Genomic DNA, 20,646 nt, shown 5'->3' with positions numbered 1-20,646 from the left:
TCTCTGGGGACCCCACAGATGGGAAGGGAGGGACTCCCTGAGTCCCCAGGTCTGTGTCAGGATGCCTCTGCCACTGACTTGTTCCCTGGCTTGTTACCCGGTTCCGAAGGCTTTTGGGTGGTGGATGCTGTAATAGGGAGGTCAGATCTGGCCAGTGCCATCATTAACTGTGGAGAAACTTCAGGCTGACTCCAGCTCAGATTAGAGCAGAAGCCAACTCCATCTCCACTAAGCCCTCCCCCACCCTATCCAGGGAAGCTCCCCTTTATTATTATGATAAGTTATGTAAATTGACCACCTGAGGCCTGAGCTTCTAGGGAACCTGTGCCCTCCTATGAGTAGGCGTATCCACCTGCATCATGTGAGCCCCACCAAATCCACGGCCAATTCTAACTGAATGATAGGTTGGTCCAAACAGATGCTATGAGACAGACTGTAACTCTATTGGCCACCTGCGTGTGGCCTAGCACTCTGTAAGTGCTGTATCCTCATTGGTCACCTGCGTGTGGCAAGTTTGTGATGTTTGCCTTATAACCAGGCTGGAAGGCCACACGGACACGCGGTCCCAGCTCCTGAGTCTGGGCCCTGACTCTGCACACATGGTCGGCAGCTCCCGAGTCTGGGCTGCGAACAAGGCTGGTTGGTTCACTTTTTGTTCACTTTTTCCTTCCCCAATAACTCTGTCTTTTTGTCATCTTGTAGCTGGAGGCTGTGTAGTGGACTCTTGGGGGAAACAGGAATCCCCTCCCTTTCATTATAGCGAACCCCCACTCTACTTCAGATGCGAAGGGCCTCCTGCTGGAGATCAAGAGTCCTGGGTCACGAGAGGGAACAGTAAGAGGAAGATGGAGGAAAAAGAAGCACGGGGTCCTCCGTGCTCTCGGTGGAGAGGGGCCTCAGAAAGAGGGGGAGCAGAGTGAAACGTTCAAGGACAGGCAGCTAGAAGGCAGGTGAAGCGGACCCAGTTACTCCTGGGTTTTCCTCTCTTGGGTTTCAGCATCGTATGTTAGGAAAATAGAGGCACAAGGAAAAGGAATAGGCCAGACTTGATCTTCAACAGGTTAGGACTGTTTATTGAGGCGTAACAGCGAGGGGCAGCAACCTTCTCATGGGATCCGAGGTTGTGCGGGTCTGGGGCAGGAGTTGGGCCTTTTATGGGGTCTAAGCAAGGAGTCAGAGGTTACTGAAAAGGCCATTAGGTCCAGGGGGGTGGGGGTCTCTTCGGTGGGGCCCACAAAGGTATTTACAGCCTGGCTTAGGTGGATTGTCCTGCCTCCATGTCAAGCATGGCGGCTCTGTGTGCCCGGCGGGGGGCAGTCCTGCAGCAACGCAGTGTCTTCTGGGAGGGGACTGACTTCCCTGTGGCCAGGGGAGCAGAGAAATGCAATCCTGAGATTGGGGCTGGCTTGGTGGAGGCAGTGCACAGCCCAGTAGCTGCTGGCCTCGGTGGGGTCCGCCCGGGAAAGCCGGAACCTAGAAGGTGGTGAGGGAGGTGGCGTTCTCGGACTCGGAGAGGCTGCTCTTGCGCCAGCTTGGGAAGTGCTGGCACAGGAAGGCCGGGCCCGCACAGCCCAGCTTGGTCAGAAGCCGAGAGAGATCACTGCGGAACTTCACCCCGGCGAAGGTGTAGAGCATGGGGTTGAGGCAGCAGTGGGCCAGGCCCAGAAACTCACACATGGTGATGGCCACGGGGAGGTAGCCATTCAGCTCGCAGCTGTTGCCCACAGCATTCAGTCTGGCCAGGGTGTCCAGGAAGATGACGACGTGGTAAGGTGACCAGCAGAGAAAGAAGATGCTGGTGACCAAGATGGCCACCCTGACGGCCTTCTGCCTCTGAGGGCGCCTCTGGGCCTGGCACAGCCTGTGAACCACCCCCGCGTAGCACCAGCCCATCACCAGCATGGGCAGCAGGAAGCCCCCGACATGGTAGAGGAAGCGAGAGACGAACCAGGCTCTGCTCTCAGCGTGGTTCTCTTGGGAGAAGGTACAGCGCGGCAGGGACTCGTTGTGATGAGGTTGGCTGACCTTGGCAAAGAGGATCTCCGGCAGCGCCAAGAGCAAGCCCACCAGCCAGATGGTGGTGCAGGTGACGTGGATGGAGAGGAGGCGGCGGCGGTGGCGGTAGGCGTGGACGGCGTGGACGATGGCCAGGTAGCGGTCCACGGCGATGCAGGCCAGCAGCAGACTGCTGCAGTAGTAGTTGAGCTTGTGCAAGCCAATCACAGTCTTGCAGAGGTAAGTCCCCAAGATCCAGCCCACAGAGCTCTCCGCCACAGCGAAGGGCAGGACGAAGACCAGCAGGAGGTCAGCCACTGCCAGGTGGAACAGGAAGGTCTCGGTGGAGCTTCGCGTCTGCCGGTGCCGCTCCAAGATCACCAGCACCAGAATGTTGCCCAGGAGACCCAGGAGAAAGATAAAGCTGTAGGCTATGGGCAGGAACAGGGCCTTGAAGGAGGTCAGCAGCGGGCCCTCAACGGTGGAGCAGAAGTCACTTTCCTGGGGGCTCTCAGTGCTGTTGTCATTGTAGCTGGCCAAGTCCCTGTACTGCGGGAACAAGAAGAGAGGAGGGTGAGCAACCGAGGATCCGGTCTTCCTCCTCTAGATGTTTCCTAGTCCTCCAGACTAACTGCTTCTGTCCCTGTACTGTCCCCCTGATGAAATTCCAATTTTCCTCCGTGTCTTTTTGCAAGTCACTCTATCTTTTCCGACTCTGTGTGTGTGTGTGCGCGCACGTGTGTGTGCATGCGTATGCGTGCATGTGCTAGAAAATGTAGCCTAGGACTCCACACTCTGGGCAAGTGCTCTACCGCTGAGTGCCACCTCCAGCCTGGGGCTTGTCTGTCTTTGGGTCCGCTCACCAGGGCAGTGGCAAGGTCGAGAGGACACATGGGGCAGTGGCAAGGTCGAGAGGACACATGGGCTGGGCATGTGGCTTTGGAAGCCACGAAGGACTGTGTGCCGTGGCTTTGTGTCCGTGCCCTTGGATATCGAGTGGAATCAGGACTGGCATTTGGGGGCTGGATCTAAGGGCAGCAAGGAGCCATCTGCATTTTTTTCTAAACAGCATGAGCATTGGTACCTAGGACCCCACTTTGGGAGTGGGGCAGTCAGGGCCTTTGATACGGCCTGCTGGCTTCTTCTTCATTTGTCCCCCTAATCCCGGATGATCTTTATTATCACGGAAACTGTGGAACACCAGCCTTCCACTTGGTTCAATCACACGAGCTTGAGATGAGCACTATTACCCTTCACAGATGTGTCTCGCTAAAGACAGCAGGATTGTTCAGATCCACATTTACCTGCCTGTGGTGGTCAAGACCCCCCACGGCAGAACAGCACTGCCTAGGCCTTCTTCAATGCCTACGGGGAAAGGGGCAGATGTAGTTTTCTCTGCTGCCGCCTAGGCCTCGCAAACGCCCCAGGCTAGGGCATCCCAGTACCTGGAAGAGCAGAGAAGCCCAGAGAGGCAGAAGGAAGTAAGAGCTGCCAGGGGACTGGGCAGGGGGGAGGGCCGGAGGGAGACTGTTCTGAGTGAAGGGGTGTGTCTACGATGACTCCGGAAGTTCCCTCCTCCCTGTCCTCCTCCTCCTCTCTCCATCGCCAACCCCTCCCCCCCTCCGCCAGGGAGGCTGTTTACTCAGCTAACCACAGAGAAAAAAAAGGCGCCTGTTTTCATACCTTTCACTCACAGCTGCCCTGCACCTGCTCATCCTCCCTCGCCGCTCGGCTCTGTACTCCCCCCTCCCCCCTCCCCCCCCGCCCCCGTCAGCCCACCTCTCCCCGTGCCATGCAAAACCAATTGTACTCAACTGACACGGGCTCATCAGGCGATTCTAGAAATGATGAGCCCCAGGGAGGCAGAGGAAGTCACCCGGTCCCCCAGGCTCAGGGTCTCCTGCAAGCAGCGGTGCTGCACTGGCTCTTGCACGCCCTCTTGCCACCCAGGGACCCTAGTGCCGGGGCACACACTCGCTCTCCGTGGTGGGCAAACCCCTTTCCCACCGGCCGCCTCTCCTTGTGGTTGTCCCTGAGGCGGGCTGCTCCAGGGGAAGGAGGTGGGGGTGCCTGGGTACAGTGGCAGAGCTGTCTGCCGTCACCTCGGGCCTGCCTTCCACTCTCATACTCGGGGTTGCCCCTCCACGAGCCCCTTCCCATCAGCTTCTCCACTCCGTCCGCTCCTGCACGAGGGACAGGGCAAGTCTTCATACCCAAGTCCTAGCTGAGTGCCCTCCCCCCTGCCCCCCACCCCCGAGGCTTAGGCGGGGTGACCGCTTGAGTCCAGGAGTTTGAGGCCAGCTGTCCACACAGCGAGACCTCATCTCGAACAACCACAAAGCGACACATCGCATCAGGGTCCCGTTTAAAGTCCGTTACTGGTTCCCTGTCACCTGTGACTAAATGGGCTTCTTTTTTGCCTTTGTCTTTCTTTTCCCCTCGGAATTCCAAAGCCACTATGAGGAAAAGCCCTTTTCAGGTTAAGACTCCTCCGTAGAAGGATGTTAAAAACCCTTTTGTCTAGAAGGCCTTTCTAGCTGGTTCCGTCTCCCAGTGAGTCAGCAGATGACGCAGGGGAATGAGGGAGACAAATCTGGGCTTCTGACGGAGGAGGAGGGATGCGGGCCGGCCAGCTGTGGGGCTGGACTCCACCCACCTTGGCAGAAATTAGAGTCTAGATGCCCACTCACTGCCCAGGGGAAGGCTTCGGTTCCACCAGACGGCCTGGTTTAGAGGCTCTTCATGAGACCTGCTCAGGTTTTCATCCTCCAAGACACCCAGGCTGGTCAGCTCATTGGCTGCGGGCAGTGCGAGGGGGCCTTCCCAGGACTCCATTTCCCAGCACCCAGAGCATGGGTTTGACCAAAGTGCTCACAGAGAGGGGAAGCCGGGAGGAAGGTGGCTTCGTGCATAGCAGCAGGAGGTGTCAAACAGCTATTCTGGCGGCTCAGGAGTGGCATGTGTTAAATCCACTTCCCATACACAAGAAATTAGGTATCTGCCCCCCCACACACCCAAAAAACAAAACAAAAACCCCAAACCCAAGACCCCATGGAGTCAATAGAGCAATTTGGCCCTAGCTTGGAGCAGAGAGGAAAAGACTCAGAAATTCCGGAGTACTGCTATGGATGGTGCTAAAGGGAGCCATCTACGTTCACACCAGAGGGAGCTCAGTGATAGCACCTGGACCAGGGCCTCACTCATTCTTGGCTATCAAAGGCAGAGAAACCCAAGGCCTTCACATGCACACCTGCTGTATGGCAATGAGCCTTCCTGCATAGACCCACAGGTGCACACCAGCGTGCCGCTATAGGCAGGCTCCCAGTAGAATCCTACTATCAAAACTAGGCGAGGGACTTGGGTCCCACAGGAGCAAACGAAAGATGGTGTCAGAAATGAAGTGGCCACGGGGCCAGGAGTTAACTTTGAAAACTGCTGTGAGCCCTGGGGCCGGAGTAAGGACGAGCACAGAACCTGGGGACTGGGAATGGGGTAGGGGAGAACGGGATGGAGGCATGCAAAGGGCTCGGTTCATGGTGGGGTCCATACATATTCTTCTTCTCACCAGGTAAGACCTGGGCTCCTCCCTGAACAATGAAGGACTCCAGGCCCATGAGATTTCTTCAGATAAGGAGGCTACCAGCCCCTTCTGCTGGTATCTGCAGGTTGGAATTCTCTGTCGGCAGGTATGGGAGGGACATGAGTTGGGGGACTTCTTAGATATTTATACTGGATTTTCTTCTCTTTAGCACCCCAGCCCTAGGGACAAGGCGGAGACAACAGACTTCTCCATAAGCTAGAACCATGGGACTTAATTCTCCAGATGGAATTTAAGGGGGCAAAATAGAGACCTGGGCTACAGTTTCAGACATCACGTGGCTGAGCTGGCTAGTGGCACAAGCGTATCTCTTGAGCCTCTGAATTTGAGATCAGCCTGGAGTGCATGCCATCTGAAGTGCATGTGTGTGCACACACGCAAGTGTGCACGCACATGCATGCACGCACACACACACACACACACCAACTATTCACAGACAAGCCAAGGAGAACCTGTTGACAACAGATTGAGAGAAAAGAAAAACCTCAAGCGTGTTGACTTAAAGTTCCAGATGAGTTGCTAGTGACAGGGCGGACAGAGAGCTACAGTTAACTGCCTTCCTTTAGGTGAATAGAAACCTACAGTGAGATAACAGAAGATTCCAGATGGATTCTAGCCCAGTCTTGTTGGCATGAACAAGGGTGGCCGCTCTGCTGAGTGGTTTGGAAAACTCTGCCCTGGAAGGAAATTTCCAGGGAAGAGGAGACTGGAAGTAGGGGTGTAAAGTCCAGGGAAGAGGAGACTGGACTCTGGGCCGGCTGTCCTCAAGCCCTGGCAAGAGCCCCTAAGACAAGGGGACAGAAATGGACAGTGATATGTGCCTCCATGGGACACACAGGAGGAATGAGAAGGTAAGCGGCTGGTGTTCCTGCTAGTAGAGGGACGATTTTCCAATAGTCACAACTATCCAACTCTGAGAAGGGCGCATTGGCAGTGAGAAGGAAGTTTGGAATTCTTGAAAAGGAGCTGGGCCTTGCCTTCCAAAGCTTCTAGACTGTTCCCAAGCCGCTCTGGTTCTAAGCATGAACCTTGTCCAGCTCTGCTGCAGCCAGTGAAGAAGTGCTAGTTAGGCTTTGCGTCCTAAGGAGGGGTCCAGCTACCAGACCAGTGCCTGGGGCACCCACGCCTGAGCAGCGTCATGTGGCATTCAGGCCCAAGAGCGGACCTGTGTGCTGCACAGGGGGACCACAGGGGCTCCATCTCCGCTTATGCCTCTATGTGAATATTCCCAGGCAGGAGTTAGGACCAGCCTTCAGAAGCAACTATCTCCTCCTTCTCCGCCTTCTTCTCCTCTTTCAGGAGCAAGCCTGCCACATCCTATTTTATATCAACCCAAGGGTTGTGGTCATTTGCCATGTAGTTTCACTCTGCATACGGGTCTAAGGGAGACTTTAAGTTACACCACCCTCCCCCCCACTTCTGCACTGAATCTTTACATTTCAAGGCAACCCCATCTCGCGTGAGAACCTCGGCTTGTACTCTGGGGACAGTCACGGTCAAGGCACAGGGAGAGGTGTCTCCTAGCAACCTCTTCAGACCATCTTCTAGATGGTTAGGTTCTGCTTCTGCATTCTAAATGTGCGGCCACTCTTTTAGGCTCTCCTAAAGAGGGGTAGGGTCAGACACAGCTCGTGTGCCCAAGAAAGAAAGCATCAGGCCCCAGATTTCCCCTAGTGCCGATCCCTGTCTAGGCTCGACTTGGGTCTCCCGTCATTCATGATCCTTCCAGGCATACTTTACTTGGACCCTCCTTCACTGGGGCTATACTGGGACTTTTGACCTGGCTGGAGGGGGGTGGGGCTCCTCCCTTCCCCTTGGTAAAGCCCAGAAACAGCCAGAGTGGGTTTTGGTTCCTCTTCTTCACACCTCTGTGGTGAAAGGAGACAATGCGTGGACAGCCTGTGATGCCCGGCTGACGCTGAGGTTCTCTGGTTGGGGGCGATCCCCAGTGGGGAAGGCTCAGGGAACCATGACTCTCGGGCCAGCTCTTCCCTTCCTGTGGCAGCTTCTCTTCCAGACGGGTGCACAGGTGGGCTGGAGGTGTAGCCCGTGGCGGTGTCCAGAACCGACTCTCTCTCGGATCAAGTTTCCTTAGGTTTGCCTCCATCCGCCTTCCCAGCAGGGGGCTTTCCTAGCGTGCCAGCCCTGGGTGCCCACCTCTTGCTCCTTAGTTCTTAGCCGGCTGGAAGTTTTCTGTTTAGATCCTGTACCCAAGGGAAAGCCTTGTTAGTGGCCAGAGTTGATCTCAGCATTTAAGAAGATGAAAGGAATACAGGATGGCCAGTGCTGGGGTTATGGCCAAGAAACTCACTTCTAAACCCAGCCCAGGCGTGTAGAACCTAGTGATCTGGGGCACTGGGCCTGTCCTTGGTTTGGATAAGGACAGAGAGGGGAACAGGAAACGGAAGGAATAGAAGAAACTGACAGATTCCAGACAAAACGGCGAGCGAAGACTTCAACCACACCACGAGGCAAGAGATACTTGTTGGGGGCGGGGAAACTGGAGATGTAACTAAGCGGTAGAGGACTTGCCTAAGGTGGGGTCCAATCCCAGCACTGCAAAAGCCACCTTACTGGGAAGTCACTGCCTTGAGGACTCCTCTGCTTTGCCACCCTCAGGGCCTTAGTTCTGTGACACTGTGGGAGCCATTTCCCAGTGCCACTGACAGCTTTGAGGGAGACGGCGGGCCAGAGGGGGGCAGTTTGTATTCCTGAGGGGCAACAGTCCTGGAGAATTGGTTTGAGGTGTGGGATGAAGCAAGTCTTCAGGTCCCTCTCCCTGGGATGTAGGCTTTCTTCAAGACACAGACCAAGCTGTCCCTTTGTCCCCTGCCACCATGGTTACTTGTAGGTCTCAGTGAGCTGAGGAGGGCAGTTAGGGGAAATGCCTGAGGTTTCTGAGAAACCAGGTCTGGCCAGGTCTCCAGGTGGTTAGTGACGCTTCCAACTGGGTCAGGGCTCGTGGTCAGTTTGAAGCTGGAGGCTGAAGACACCCAGCATCCTAATCAGGTGTGCACAGTGGTGAGGCCAGGGGGCCAGGGTGGGGGGCACGTTGCCTTGCAGGGCGTTGAGGTTTTCATCTGACTTGATCAGACTCCGGGTGGGTGGCGTGGGGTGTCACCTGAGCAGTCACACAGAGCACGCACCTTCGAAGGACCTCACCCTTGCTGTAAGGCTTTGCCGGCGTGAAACTCCCGTTGTTGTTATTTGAGATAGGCCTCGTTATGTAGTCCAGACTGGCTTGAACCTCACCATCTTCCTTCCTCAGCCTCCCTTGTACGGGGATGACAGATGGACAGCGCTACATCCAGCTTGAAAATTCGTAACACCTTTCCAACAAGGGGCCCTGAAGTTCCATTTTGTGTGAGAGCCACAAACTGTGCAGCAGGTGCTGGTTAGAGGAATCATGTAGATGGTCTGACTTGAACTGGAGTTTGATTAGAGAGGGCGGGTGTTGTATAATGAGCTCTTGTTCAGCTATGCCACATCCCACTGAGCCTTCCCAGCCTGGGACCTAGACAGAAAAGATGCCGCTTCTTTCCAGCATGTCTGGGAACACAGCGGGGTAACAGTGGGAAAACAGCCTCCTGCAATGGGGGGCTGAAGCCAGGAAACACTGGGGCGGGGGGATTTAAATCAGGAGAGCTGCTAGGGGCCAGGGTCTGGATTCTTTGTGACCCAGGCCAGAAGGTAGCTCGCAGAGAAGTACTTCCCCAGAGAAGGAACAGGACAACAATTCCAACACAGCAGAACAACCAGTCCTCTGCCTCCAGCGTCCTGGAGCCCCGGGGGGGCCCTCTGACTGGGCTGTCCCCACAGACACTCTTTGGGACAATCAAGTTAACGGAGCCACGGTGCCTCCCTGGAGACACTTGGGTGGGTGGCAATGCTGGGGTTCATTTCTCTTAGCACATCCATGAAAGTCTTCCAAGAATCCCTTCTCTCTAAAGACTCCAGTCCCTTGCCGGTGGCCCCAACATACACCTCTAGGAGTAACACAGGGTTCCATCACCAACTTGGCACCCCCTTGCTCCTCAACTTGGCCCACTGGGGCCCTCTTCCCTGCTACCGTCTGGCCCCATGTTTCCTGAGTCTAGTACATAATCATTGTCCTACAGCTTCAGGCGAGTGATCAGTTTGTTCTTGGCTAGATCCTGAGCTATCTGAGGGCAAGGATTCGGTCCTCAACATCCCCATCCAATGCAGAATGCCATGCCTTGTGGAAGCAATCATCCAGCCAGCGATGAGCAGCTCTGTGTTGATTGTCAAGGAGCAATGCCAACCTCCTCCTGAAGGGCTTTCCTGTCTAGTCCCTTCCTCTGCGCCTCAGAGGTGAGGAGGGACTTCCCTATCGCAGAGGATCAGGTTCTCAATCACACAGCAAGTCATGGGAGGACGCAGGACCCGAACCTATGCCTTCCACCTCTAAAGGATGTCTCTGAAGGGTCAAAGCCATACTTATCTGTCAGGATGAGAAACAGAACCCCCAAAAGTGGCCACCAGTGAGTCTGTCTACACCCCACTGATTCACAATGGGACCTCCAAGCTCACTCCTCTCTCCATGGAAAAGATCGCAAATTCTAGGATAGTCTCCACTCACCAAGTCCTCCAGGTTCACGAGGTCCATGTCCAGCGTGAGGGCGTAGTTCATGGCTGCAGGTGTGAGGCACCAGACTGGTCACTGTGTGAGGCCGAGAGGTTCTGTGTGCGGTACTATAGAGAGGGGCAGGCGTCAGCTGCAAATTTAAGCAAATGAGCTATGCGCTGTCTCCTGGGGCTGCGTAGGGCCTGCTATCTGTCTCGCAACTCTTTTTTTTTTTTTTCCACTGGGTCTTTCTTTTTCTTTTCTTTTTTAAAGGGAAAACCCCCCACAGCATCAGTGCCAGTCAAGCGTTTCAGCATCTTTCCTGGCAATGCTTGAGTCAGGTGGGGTTTGAGGCTGGCGCGAAGTTGGCCTCTCCTTTCTGTTCCCTGGACCTTCATAAGAGTTGCAGGGCCTTGTAACCAAAACCATCCTTGTGTGTGTGTGTGTGTGTGGATTCCCGTAGAAAGAGAGTGGAGACGTGTTCATTAAGCAGCTTCTCTTCCCAGCCAGCTCTACGCCTTTATCTTCCTCACCACCAAGGGGGACCAACCATCCCAATTTGCCCCAAACTGAAAGAAAGTCCCTCATCCTGGGAAATCCCTCAGTCCTAGGTAAACCAGAGCGCTTCGTCGACCTATTACCATTCTCCTTTGACCCTGGCAGGCATAAAACTCTACTTTTGTGTGTGTGTTTATGCTGGTACTTACTGGGGCTCAACCTCAGGGTCTGGGTGCTGTTCGTTTTAGGCTACCCCCCGAGCTGCGTCTCTACTTCACCTTTTTGGTGATTAATTGGGAAGTCTCACAGGCTTTCTTGCCCAGGCTGGCTTTTGAACTGTGATCGTCAGGTCTCAGCCTCCTGAGCAGCTAGGATGACAGGCGTGAGCCATTGGTGCCTGGCAAAACTCCTTAACTTTTTCAGCTCAAGTTTGGAAGAGAGAGGTTAGAGGCAAGTACAACATAAACATAGCCATAGCATCATTCTTTTTTTTTTTTTTTTTTTTTTTTGCCAGTCCTGGGGTTTGGACTCAGAGCCTGAGCACTGTCCCTGGCTTCTTTTTGCTCATTGCTAGCACTCTACCTCTTGAGGCACAGCGCCAATTCTGGCCTTTTCTGTTTATGTGTTGCTGAGGAATCGAACCCAGGGCTTCATGCATGTTAGGCAAGCACTCTACCGCTAAGCCACATTTCTAGCTCCATAGCATCATTTTCTAATTTAAAAAATGTTCTAATTAAATTAGAATAACATTCAATTTGAAAATAACATTTTCCAATTAAAAAATAACAATGTTCTGCCCACAAATAAACTTGGTGGTCAGAAAGATGATCAACAAACTTGGAGAGAGCAAGGGAAGGGACGACACTGTCCAAAAAGAAATATACTTTTACCTGACTTAGGTAACTGTAATCCCTCCGTTTACCACCTTTACAATAACAATACAAAATTAAAATTAAAAAATCAACATCACAGATTACCCAACGAGAGAAAACAGGGGAGACCATCCACACCAACTCTCAGATTTACCAGGAGGGCCCCCTAACCCCAAAAGGGAAGTCACTCACCCAGGATACCACAGCTAGCCAGCAGCAGCTAAGGTGAATGTAGGTTTGCTAACTGCACACTCAGTGGTTTCTGTGCTCTACCAGGCTTCGCTCTTTCAGATTCAAAGTCCCTGCCTTTCCCTTGACTCTGCCCTATTTGAGGGCTTCTTTTTTTTTTTTTTATGAAGTCCCTTTGCACACAGTTGATCCATTTCCTCTCCAAGCCTCATCTTTGTCGGTGGTTTTCTTCCATGAGAGTTCATTTGCTGTCTCTGTCCACAATGATGTAAAAATAACACCTGCCCTCAAAGAGAGGCACCTACATCGCCAAATCTTTGTTATCACCCTGCCCTTCTAGTCAAGTCGCCATTCTCTGGGATCCAATCTTTCTTTAAAAAAATATTTAGTTAATTATTACTATTTTTTGTGTCAGTCCTGGGGTTGAACACAGGGCCTGGGTGCTGTCCCTGAGCTTTTGTCCTTAAGGCCAATGCTCTAGCACTTAAACTAGAGCTCCACTTCTAGCTTTTTGGTGTTTTTAATTTGGTGCTTTAATTTGGAGATAAGAGTCTTACAGACTTTAATGCTGAAGTTGGTTTTGAACCATCATCCTCAGATCTCAACCTCTTGAGTAGCTAGGAACACAGATATAAGCCACTATGGTACTTGGCTTTTATTTAATTTTTTTTTTTTTTGGCCAGTCCTGGGGCTTGAACTCACAGCCTGGACACTGTCCCTGAGCTTCTTTTGATCAAGGCTAGCACTCTTCCACTTGAGCCACAGCGCCACTTCCAGCCCTTTCTACTTATGTAGTACTGAGGAATCAAACCCAGGGCTTCATGCATGTTAGGCAAGCACTCTACTACTAAGCCACATTCCCAGCCCTATTTAATTTTTGTCTGCACGCCAGTACTGGGGCTTGAACTCAAAGCTTGGGCTCTACCACTTGAGCTACAGTTCCACCCCTCGCTTTCTACTGGTTACTTGAAGATAAGAATCTCCTGGATTTTTCTGTCCTGGCTGGCTTGGAACCATGATCCTCAGATCTCAGCCTCCTGAGTAGCCAGGATGACAGGCGTGAGCCACCAGTGTTTGGCGATCTTATCCAGTTACTTCTATTGTTTATGTGGTACCAATGAATTGAACCCAGGGCCTCACCTGCGCTAGGCAAGCATTCTACCACTAAGCCAATCCTACCCTTTCAAGTGCCCTCCTCCATCTCCTCCAGTCCTCTTTCCCTATCCCTGTCTCCACTCTACTGTACCTCCAACTCAGTATCTTTTTCAGGGTTTCGACCTCTGTCTATACTACAGTGGTCTTCCTCTCCCTTCTCCATTCACTGTCTTCAGAAACTGCGCTCAAGATGGAAGAGTCACACAACAGGGGGGTCCAAGCTCTTCTGATCCTGAACCCTTTGGGAAGGCATTGCCTCAGAGTTGTCTGTATCCCAAGCTTTAGAGCCTGCTCATCCTTCCATCTGCAGCCCAACAGCCTCACCTCCCTGAGCCATTGGCATCCTCAACTTGGCTTGTGCTACTCCGAGGACGTTGATCAGGAAGGAGAAGGCATATAGAAAACGCCTAGGAAGGGCTGGGGATATGGCCTAGTGGCAAGAGTGCCTGCCTCCTATACATGAAGCCCTGGGTTAGATTCCCCAGCACCACATATACAGAAAATGGCCAGAAGTGGCGCTATGGCTCAAGTGGCAGAGTGCTAGCCTTGAGCAAGAAAAGAAGCCAGGGACAGTGCTCAGGCCCTGAGTTCAAGCACCAGGACTGGCCAAAAAAAAAAAAAAAAGAAAAGAAAAAGCCTAGGAATTGAAAGAGATTTGGGGGGACTATATCCATCCATCCTCGCTTGATCCAGCAAATGAAGATTCTTGTCATTGCATCCTCAGTAAATGACCACTCCATACCCAACAAATATCATAAGAGGGAGAAGTTTACTCCTTTCAAGGGATAATGTCTCATTGCAGGATGGTTTAGTGATTAGGAACTTAGTCCTCATGTTGAGTCAATAGGTCTTCCTGTAACTCACCCCTGTGGGGCTGGCTGGTCCTGAGTCCATACCTCATCATATCTCTTTCAATCTGTGTCTTCTGCAGATGGATACCACATGCTCCTGAGTGAGTGTCCTGCACCTCAGACCCACACCCGCAGTGTCTTCAACCGTTCTTTAGACACCTGGTTTCTGGGTCTCTCACCAGCATGTTCTTTGCCCTCTGGGTGATTTCTGGTTAATAGTCTGGATAGTTTGTGACTAGAATGAACTAGGGAGCTATAGGTTCCCTTGTTTAAGATCCATACTAATACAACCTAATTGAAGTGATCACTCCTATGGGTTCTGCTCCCCTTAACAAATGTCGAATGGATCTCATGGTCATGGTCCCACCGTTGGTCCGGGCTATAGAGGGACGTCTTTCTGCTCCTGATTTATCTGGTGCTAAGGTGACCCGGCCACCCTGGGTTCATCTAAGTATTCCATGGCTACGCTTCCTGGGAACAGGAGAGCACGAGCTGGACACGGGAGGCTAGAGGAAAGGGAAAGCATGGTGTGGGCCTGAGGGGAGGACGCAGAGGCGCTCGGGAGATGATGAGGACTACGTGGAAACAAGCTATGGAGATGGGAGATGGTGGCTCCTGCCTGTAATCCTAGCGCCTCAAGAGGCTGAAATCTGGGCTGGGAAGGTGGCTTAGCGGTGGAGTGCTTGCCTAGCATGCATGAGGCCCTGGGTTCCATTCCTCAGTACCACAAAAATAGAAAAAGAAAAAATACAGCTTAACAGAGGCTGAGATCTGAGGATCTAGGTCTGAAGGCAGCCCAGGTGGAACAGTCTGAGAAAGTCTTCTGTTTAATTAACCCATCAAAAAGCTAGAAGTGGAAATGTGGTTCAAGTGGTAGAGCACCAGCCTCGAGCAAAAAAGTCAAGCAAGAGGGCAAGACCCTGCGTTCAAGCCCCAGTACTCACACACACACACACACACACACACACGCACACACACACTATCGTGCTGTGCTGGCTTGGTGTGGGGATCGGGAATGGGGAGATGATGATGGTGGTGGTGGTGAGGGGCAGGAGGAGGTCGGAGTGCACTCTGGACAAGGGAGGATCCCTTTTCCTCCTCCCACCGTCCATTTCCTATGATGAGTTGTAGGCCCAGAAGAAGGCTTGGGACTACTTCCCAGTAGCAGCAGGAGGCCCTGGTCAGTCACTTCAGCTGTGGTGGTGTGGACAAGAAACCTGAGACCACACAATTCTCTCTCAGAGACATTGCTTTGCAAAGGGCAAGAAGCCTTCACCTGACAATCAATCGGAGGGGAAGACGATGCCTACACCCTTTCTGGGCTGTTTATCCGCACTCACTGTATCCCACGAACAAGTTCTTCACACCATCACTTCATCCTTCAAACGGCCTTTCAGCGTCATGTTTTTACCACCACATGACAGATATGGAAACTGAGCTTCAGACGGGAGTAGGAAGTACTATGAATGTGAAGAGCTCACTCAGGCACCTGGGACCTCACAGCACCTAGCCAGTCAACACAGGAAGTGGGTGGTAAAGGTTGTCATCGCTGGCGCCCACGCGCAGGTCTTCTGCCACTAGGTAACAGGTAGGAGTTCTGCAGGGGAGGAAGTGGCTGCAGGTGCGAGCTAGGGCATCGTGGTTCCTGCGAGGGGACAGGGGTCACGAGTGGTTTGGGAGCCTTGGTCTGGGGCAACAACCTGTGTGGCCAGGTTTAGAGTGATTTAGGTACTTGGATCAAATCTTTGCTGAGGACTAAGCTAAGTACTGCTCAGGGGGAGACTCACTTGGGGACACTGTGTTTAACAAAGAAGGCAGAACAGACCCCAGATATGCAGGTTTGCACGCCTGTCCATACATGCACAATTAAGATTGGTGTGTGTGTGTGTGTGTGTGTGTGTGTGCGCGCGTGCCTGTCTTGGGGCTTGTACTCAGGGCCCGTGTGCTGTCCCTGAGCTTCTTTTCACTCACTTGAGCCTTAGGTCCACTTCTGGCTTTTTGGTGGTTAATTGGAGATAAAAGTCTTAGACACTTTCCTGCCTAGACTGGCTTCTAACTGCAGTCCTCAGATCGCAGTTCCCGAGTAGGAGCACCTTTTCAAAACGGTCCCAAGCTGTCCCGAGTCAGTGCAAGCAGTGTGGACTGTGTGGAACAGGGCAGAAGGCGCAGGGAGTGAAGGATGTGCCAGTCACACGAGCTGCGCGAGGGCCCGCTATACTACGAGGTGGAGTGGTAATGGACAGACTGTGGATGTGGTCGCCAAAGGCCCGGATTGGCGCCTCAACGTTTGTCCTCTCCCCCAAGGCTGCCCTGAGACCAGGCCCTAAGGCCCACTAAATGCAGAAAGCCAAGCCCCGAGAGAGTGATTCTCACCTTCTGCCTCCGAATGGATGACGTAGAGGGCTTGGTAAACACAGATGGCCGGGCTCACCCCCTCCAGTCTGACTCAGGAGGTTCGGGTGGGCCTGAGAATCTACACTTGTGACGAGGCTCAGGAGATGTGGTCTGCCCGCTTGACACCTGCTCTCTGAGAGCTCCGCCCTGGGTGGCCCGGGGAATTCATTTGCTCAGATGGACTCATTGGTACACTTGCTCAACACGGCTATGCCAAACCGGGGCTCCTCAGGCCAGCCCTGTGGGGCTCTTCACAATCCCCACTCAGAAAGTGCCAGAGCCGAGGCCCCCCCAGAACAATGGACAGCACCATCCGGTCCTGTTGATTTCCCCAAGTTGCCAGCTCACCTGGGGCCCACGCTGGTAACACTGTGTGTGTGTGTGTGTGTGTGTGTGTGTGTGTTAATTATAAAGGTGATATACAGAGGGGTTGCAGTTATGAGGTAAAGAGTACACTTCTTTCTGGACAATGCCACCACTTCCCCCACTTTCTCCATTCTTCCCTCCCATCCCACCGCAAGTTGTACACTTCATTTCCAACATAGTGTCTGGTGAGTACCATTGCTGCATTTGTTCACCCTGTGTCCCTCCATTTCTGTGCACAGCTGAGGTGTCTGTCATGCCTCCCCGACTCCTGTTCGCTCCTGCTCGCACCTCTGGATCTCTCTGGTCCATCTCAGTTTCCATGGAAACTCTGTGAGATAACCTTTGGCCTGTCACACAGTTCTGTCACTTTGACCATGACCTTTGGTGAAAAGTCTATTTTCAGCAGGCACTGTTGGCTGTCATGCTAGCTGCTCAGGAGGCTGAGATCTGAGGATCACAGTTTGAAACCAGGCCAGGCAGGAAACACTCTTTGTGAAACTTTTTTTTTTTTTTTTGCAGGTCCTGGGGTTTGAATTCTGAATGCTGTCCCTGAGCTCCTTTCGCTCAAGGTTAGCACTCTACCACTGGAGTCACAGCTCTACATCTGGCTTTTTTCCCCCCTGTGATTAATTATAGCTAAGAGTCTCACAGATTTTCCTGCTCCACCTGGCTTTGAACAGGGATCCTTAGATCTCAGCCTCCTGAGTAGCTAGGATTATAGTTGTGAGCCACTGGCACCGGCTTAGTCTGTGAAACTCTTATCTCCAATTAAAAGTACCAAACAACAACAACAAAAACACTTGAAATAAAGCTGTGGCTTAGGGCTGGAAATATGGCCTAGTGGCAAGAGTGCTTGCCTCGTATAAATGAAGCCCTGGGTTCGATTCCCCAGAACCACATATATAGAAAATGGGCAGAAGTGGCGCTGTGGCTCCAGTGGCAGAGTGCTAGCCTTAAACAAAAAGAAGCCAGGGACAGTGCTCAGGCCCTGAGTCCAAGCCCAGGACTGGCAAAAAACAAACAAACTGTGGCTTAAGTGGTAGAGTACTAGCCTTGAGCACAAATACTCAGGGAGCAACCAGGCCATGAGTTCAAGCCCCAGAACCAGCACATACAAAAAAAGTGTATTTTAGATCACAATCTAGTTGCAGTGCATGTATACAACCTTTTCCCCTTTTCTGTCTCTCCTCCTTCCATTCCTTCTTTTCTTTCTGTTAATTTTTTATTATTTTAAAAATGGAAGTCATTCAGATTGTTTACATGGACTCGTGTACACTTAAGGCATAATCTGCAGGTTAAAAGTTACAATTGTGGGCTGGGAATATGGCCTAGTGGCAAGAGCGCTTGCCTCCTACACATGAAGCTCTCCTTTCGATTCCCCAGCACCACATATATGGAAAACGGCCAGAAGGGGCGCTGTGGCTCAGGTGGCAGAGTGCTAGCCTTGAGCGGGAAGAAGCCAGGGTTGGTGCTCAGGCCCTGAGTCCAAGGCCCAGGACTGGCCAAAAAAAAAAAGTTACAATTGTGACCAAAGGCTCACACCTGTAATCCTAGTTACTCAAGATCAAGAGGCTGAGATCTAGGAATGAAAGTTTGAAGCCAGCCTGGACAGGAAAGTTGACAAGATTTATCTCCAATTAACCAGCAAAAGGCCAGGAGTCTAGCTGTGGCTCAAGTGGTAGAGCACCAGCCTTGAGTGAAAAAGCTCGGGGCAGCCCAGACCCTGAGTTCAAGCACAGATACCAACACACACACACACACACACACACACACACACACACACACACACACACACACACACTCATACTCATACTCTTATGCCCTTGGAAGAGGGGTTGGAAAGGAGGACCATCCGGCAGGCTGCTGAGGGAAGCCCTGGGCCTTAGCAGAACCTACAAGGGGGTACAGCGCACTTGGTGAAGGGATAGTGGGAAAGTGGGCTGGGCTGGAGCAGGCGTGGGAGCAAGCCCGGAGGGAGGAGGGTAGGTGGGCCTGAGGGGCCAGGAGAGCCCGTCTGGCTGGGCATGGCATTCACAGAGGGGACACCTGCGAAACGGCAGAGCCGTCACCCACAGAATTGCACAGTGAAGCTGGCATTCATTTCCACTTCCAAAATGGCATTTATTAATTGCCTACTACGCGCCAAGCTTCATCAGTGAACAGGACCCACGAGCCTCATAAAAGCCCTTAGTGAGAATGGGTGACGGGTCCTCCAATACCTTAGCAGTTCATTCTTCCTAAGTGTCCGAAGTGCTGGGAGAATAACGAGAAGGTGAATGAAGGGAGGCGCTGCGGCTCACGGCACATAAACTATGGGTTTAGTGCTCGTCGTAACTTACAATATAGTCCCGAAAATCCATAAGTGCTATGAAGAGACGGGGCAGGGTGCTAAGAGAGCCATCAACAAAGTGAACTCCATCTTCGTAAGCGAATCACCATGATCATAATACTCCCGGGTTAATTTACAGCTCATGGAGTCCGCTCCCATTCTTCCGCCCAGCAGGGCCTCCTCTGGGCCCGTGGAGAAAGCCAGCCACGAGTCCTGTCTTCTGTATGAGGAATCCAGAGCCCCGTGTCTCCTGCCTCTGTCCTTGTAGAGGGAAACCTCGGTTCTGACTCAAGCCCAGGCCTGAATCTCCTGTTATTCTTTCCATCTCCCTTCCCTCCCTCCTCCTCCTTTCCCTCCCCTCCCCCTGTTTTTCTTTTCTTATCTCTTCTTTCCTTTACTTTTTGAGACAAAGTCACTATGTAGCCCAGGCTGGCCTCTTTATTTTTTTGGCCAGTCCTGGGCCTTGGACTCAGGGCCTGAGCACTGTCCCTGGCTTCTTTTTGCTCAAGGCTAGCACTCTACCACTTGAGCCACAGCGCCACTTCTGGCCGTCTTCTGTATATGTGGTGCTGGGGAATCGAACCCAGGGCTTCCTGTATATGAGGCGAGCAGTCTTGCCACTAAGCCATATTCCCAGCCTGGCCTCAAACCCTTGAGGCTTCTGCTTCAGCCTGCTGAGGTTGGGATCACGGGAGTGAGTCACCATACTCTAGTTTCTAGGAAACTCAAGAAGTTAAATGGTGCAAAGCTCATCTATCCGGTTTCTGTCCTCAAAACCCCCAAGTGACAGTGGCACAGGAGCTGTGGTCCACAGCAAGGTCAGCGGGGGGGGGGGGGGGAAGGGGAGAGGGGGAGGTGGGGTCCGAGGATTGGCCTTAGTTGGCCTAGGATGGGGTGGGCAAAGGCAGGAAGCGGCCAGAGTGGAATGGCGATGTGGCATCCTCCTCCGTCGACCGCAAGGTGCCCCAGAAGTGAAAGTGAGCCTCGCCTAGACCGAGGGCGAAACTTTCTCCCGCATCCCCCTCCCAGACCGACCAGATCGGGGAGATGGGTGACCTGGTGTGGGGCCCGCCTGCTGTATCAGCACCTTGATCATCAGAGACTGGTTTCCAAATGACTCGGCCCTGCTGCCCCAGGAAGGAAGCGCTGGAAAGCTGCAAGTAGGGGCCGTGCGGCAGGGGGTGGGGGGGTGGGGGTGGGGGGGGTCAGGCACTTGACAGCCAGCAAGCTGATGACACAGTGCCAGTGCCAGGCCATGCTGCGGGCTGCAGAGGGCAGAGACGGAGTGGCCACCGGGCCTTCCTCCACGGGGGCAGCTCCCATTAGCAACAGAATGCTAAGAGTCTCATGGACAGTCCTTCCTAGGCTGACTTCGAACTGCAATCTTCCAATCTCAGCCTTCTGGGTAGCTGGGATGACAGGCATCTGCATCTGCATCTCCAGAATGGGCGGAACCCTGGGAAGAGGGGCGTGTTCCCCACAATCAGAAAGGCTCTTGAAGCTGTCATCACATTCTAACGGGGCTGAGGCTGTAGCTCGGTTGTAGAGTGCTTGCCTAGCATGTGTGAGGCCAAGGAGCACCACACAGACGCGCGCACACACACACACACACACACACACACTCACGACATACAAAAATATTTTAAATATTTACAATACAGCATCCATATGAATAAATCCAGCCCCAAATGAAATTATATTCCTTCAACTCTACTCCAATACCATGGGCTGGGGGCATGGCCTAACTTGATCTAACAAGGCAAAGCTCTTTGTTCCAACTCCAGTATCACCAAAACAACAAGAAATCTTAATCT

The 20,646-nt window shown here is 52.8% G+C and overlaps 1 protein-coding gene across 1 annotated transcript; it reads right to left on the bottom strand.

Annotated features, from left to right (window-relative positions):
- Nucleotides 1–1,471: 1,471 nt before the first annotated feature.
- Nucleotides 1,472–11,844, bottom strand: Cxcr5 (C-X-C motif chemokine receptor 5). Its single transcript, XM_048343948.1, has 3 exons — nt 11,741–11,844; nt 10,194–10,306; nt 1,472–2,544 (listed from the first exon to the last, which is right to left on the bottom strand). The coding sequence occupies exons 2-3, from the start codon at nt 10,242–10,244 to the stop codon at nt 1,474–1,476; spliced, it is 1,122 nt and encodes a 373-aa protein (XP_048199905.1). The 5' UTR covers nt 10,245–10,306; nt 11,741–11,844; the 3' UTR covers nt 1,472–1,473.
- Nucleotides 11,845–20,646: the final 8,802 nt, after the last annotated feature.

Source organism: Perognathus longimembris, chromosome 3 (genome assembly GCF_023159225.1).
Source record: "Perognathus longimembris pacificus isolate PPM17 chromosome 3, ASM2315922v1, whole genome shotgun sequence".
Lineage (NCBI taxonomy): Eukaryota > Metazoa > Chordata > Mammalia > Rodentia > Heteromyidae > Perognathus > Perognathus longimembris.
This window is presented reverse-complemented; position numbering and strand designations above follow the sequence as displayed.

Bases quoted from the DNA above. Each gene is read 5' to 3' on its own strand.
- Cxcr5 (XM_048343948.1), bottom strand. From the start codon at position 10,244: ATGAACTACGCCCTCACGCTGGACATGGACCTCGTGAACCTGGAGGAC. The intron at 2,545-10,193 runs GTGAGTGGAGAC...TTGTTCCCGCAG, and splicing joins TCGTGAACCTGGAGGACTTG to TACAGGGACTTGGCCAGCTA.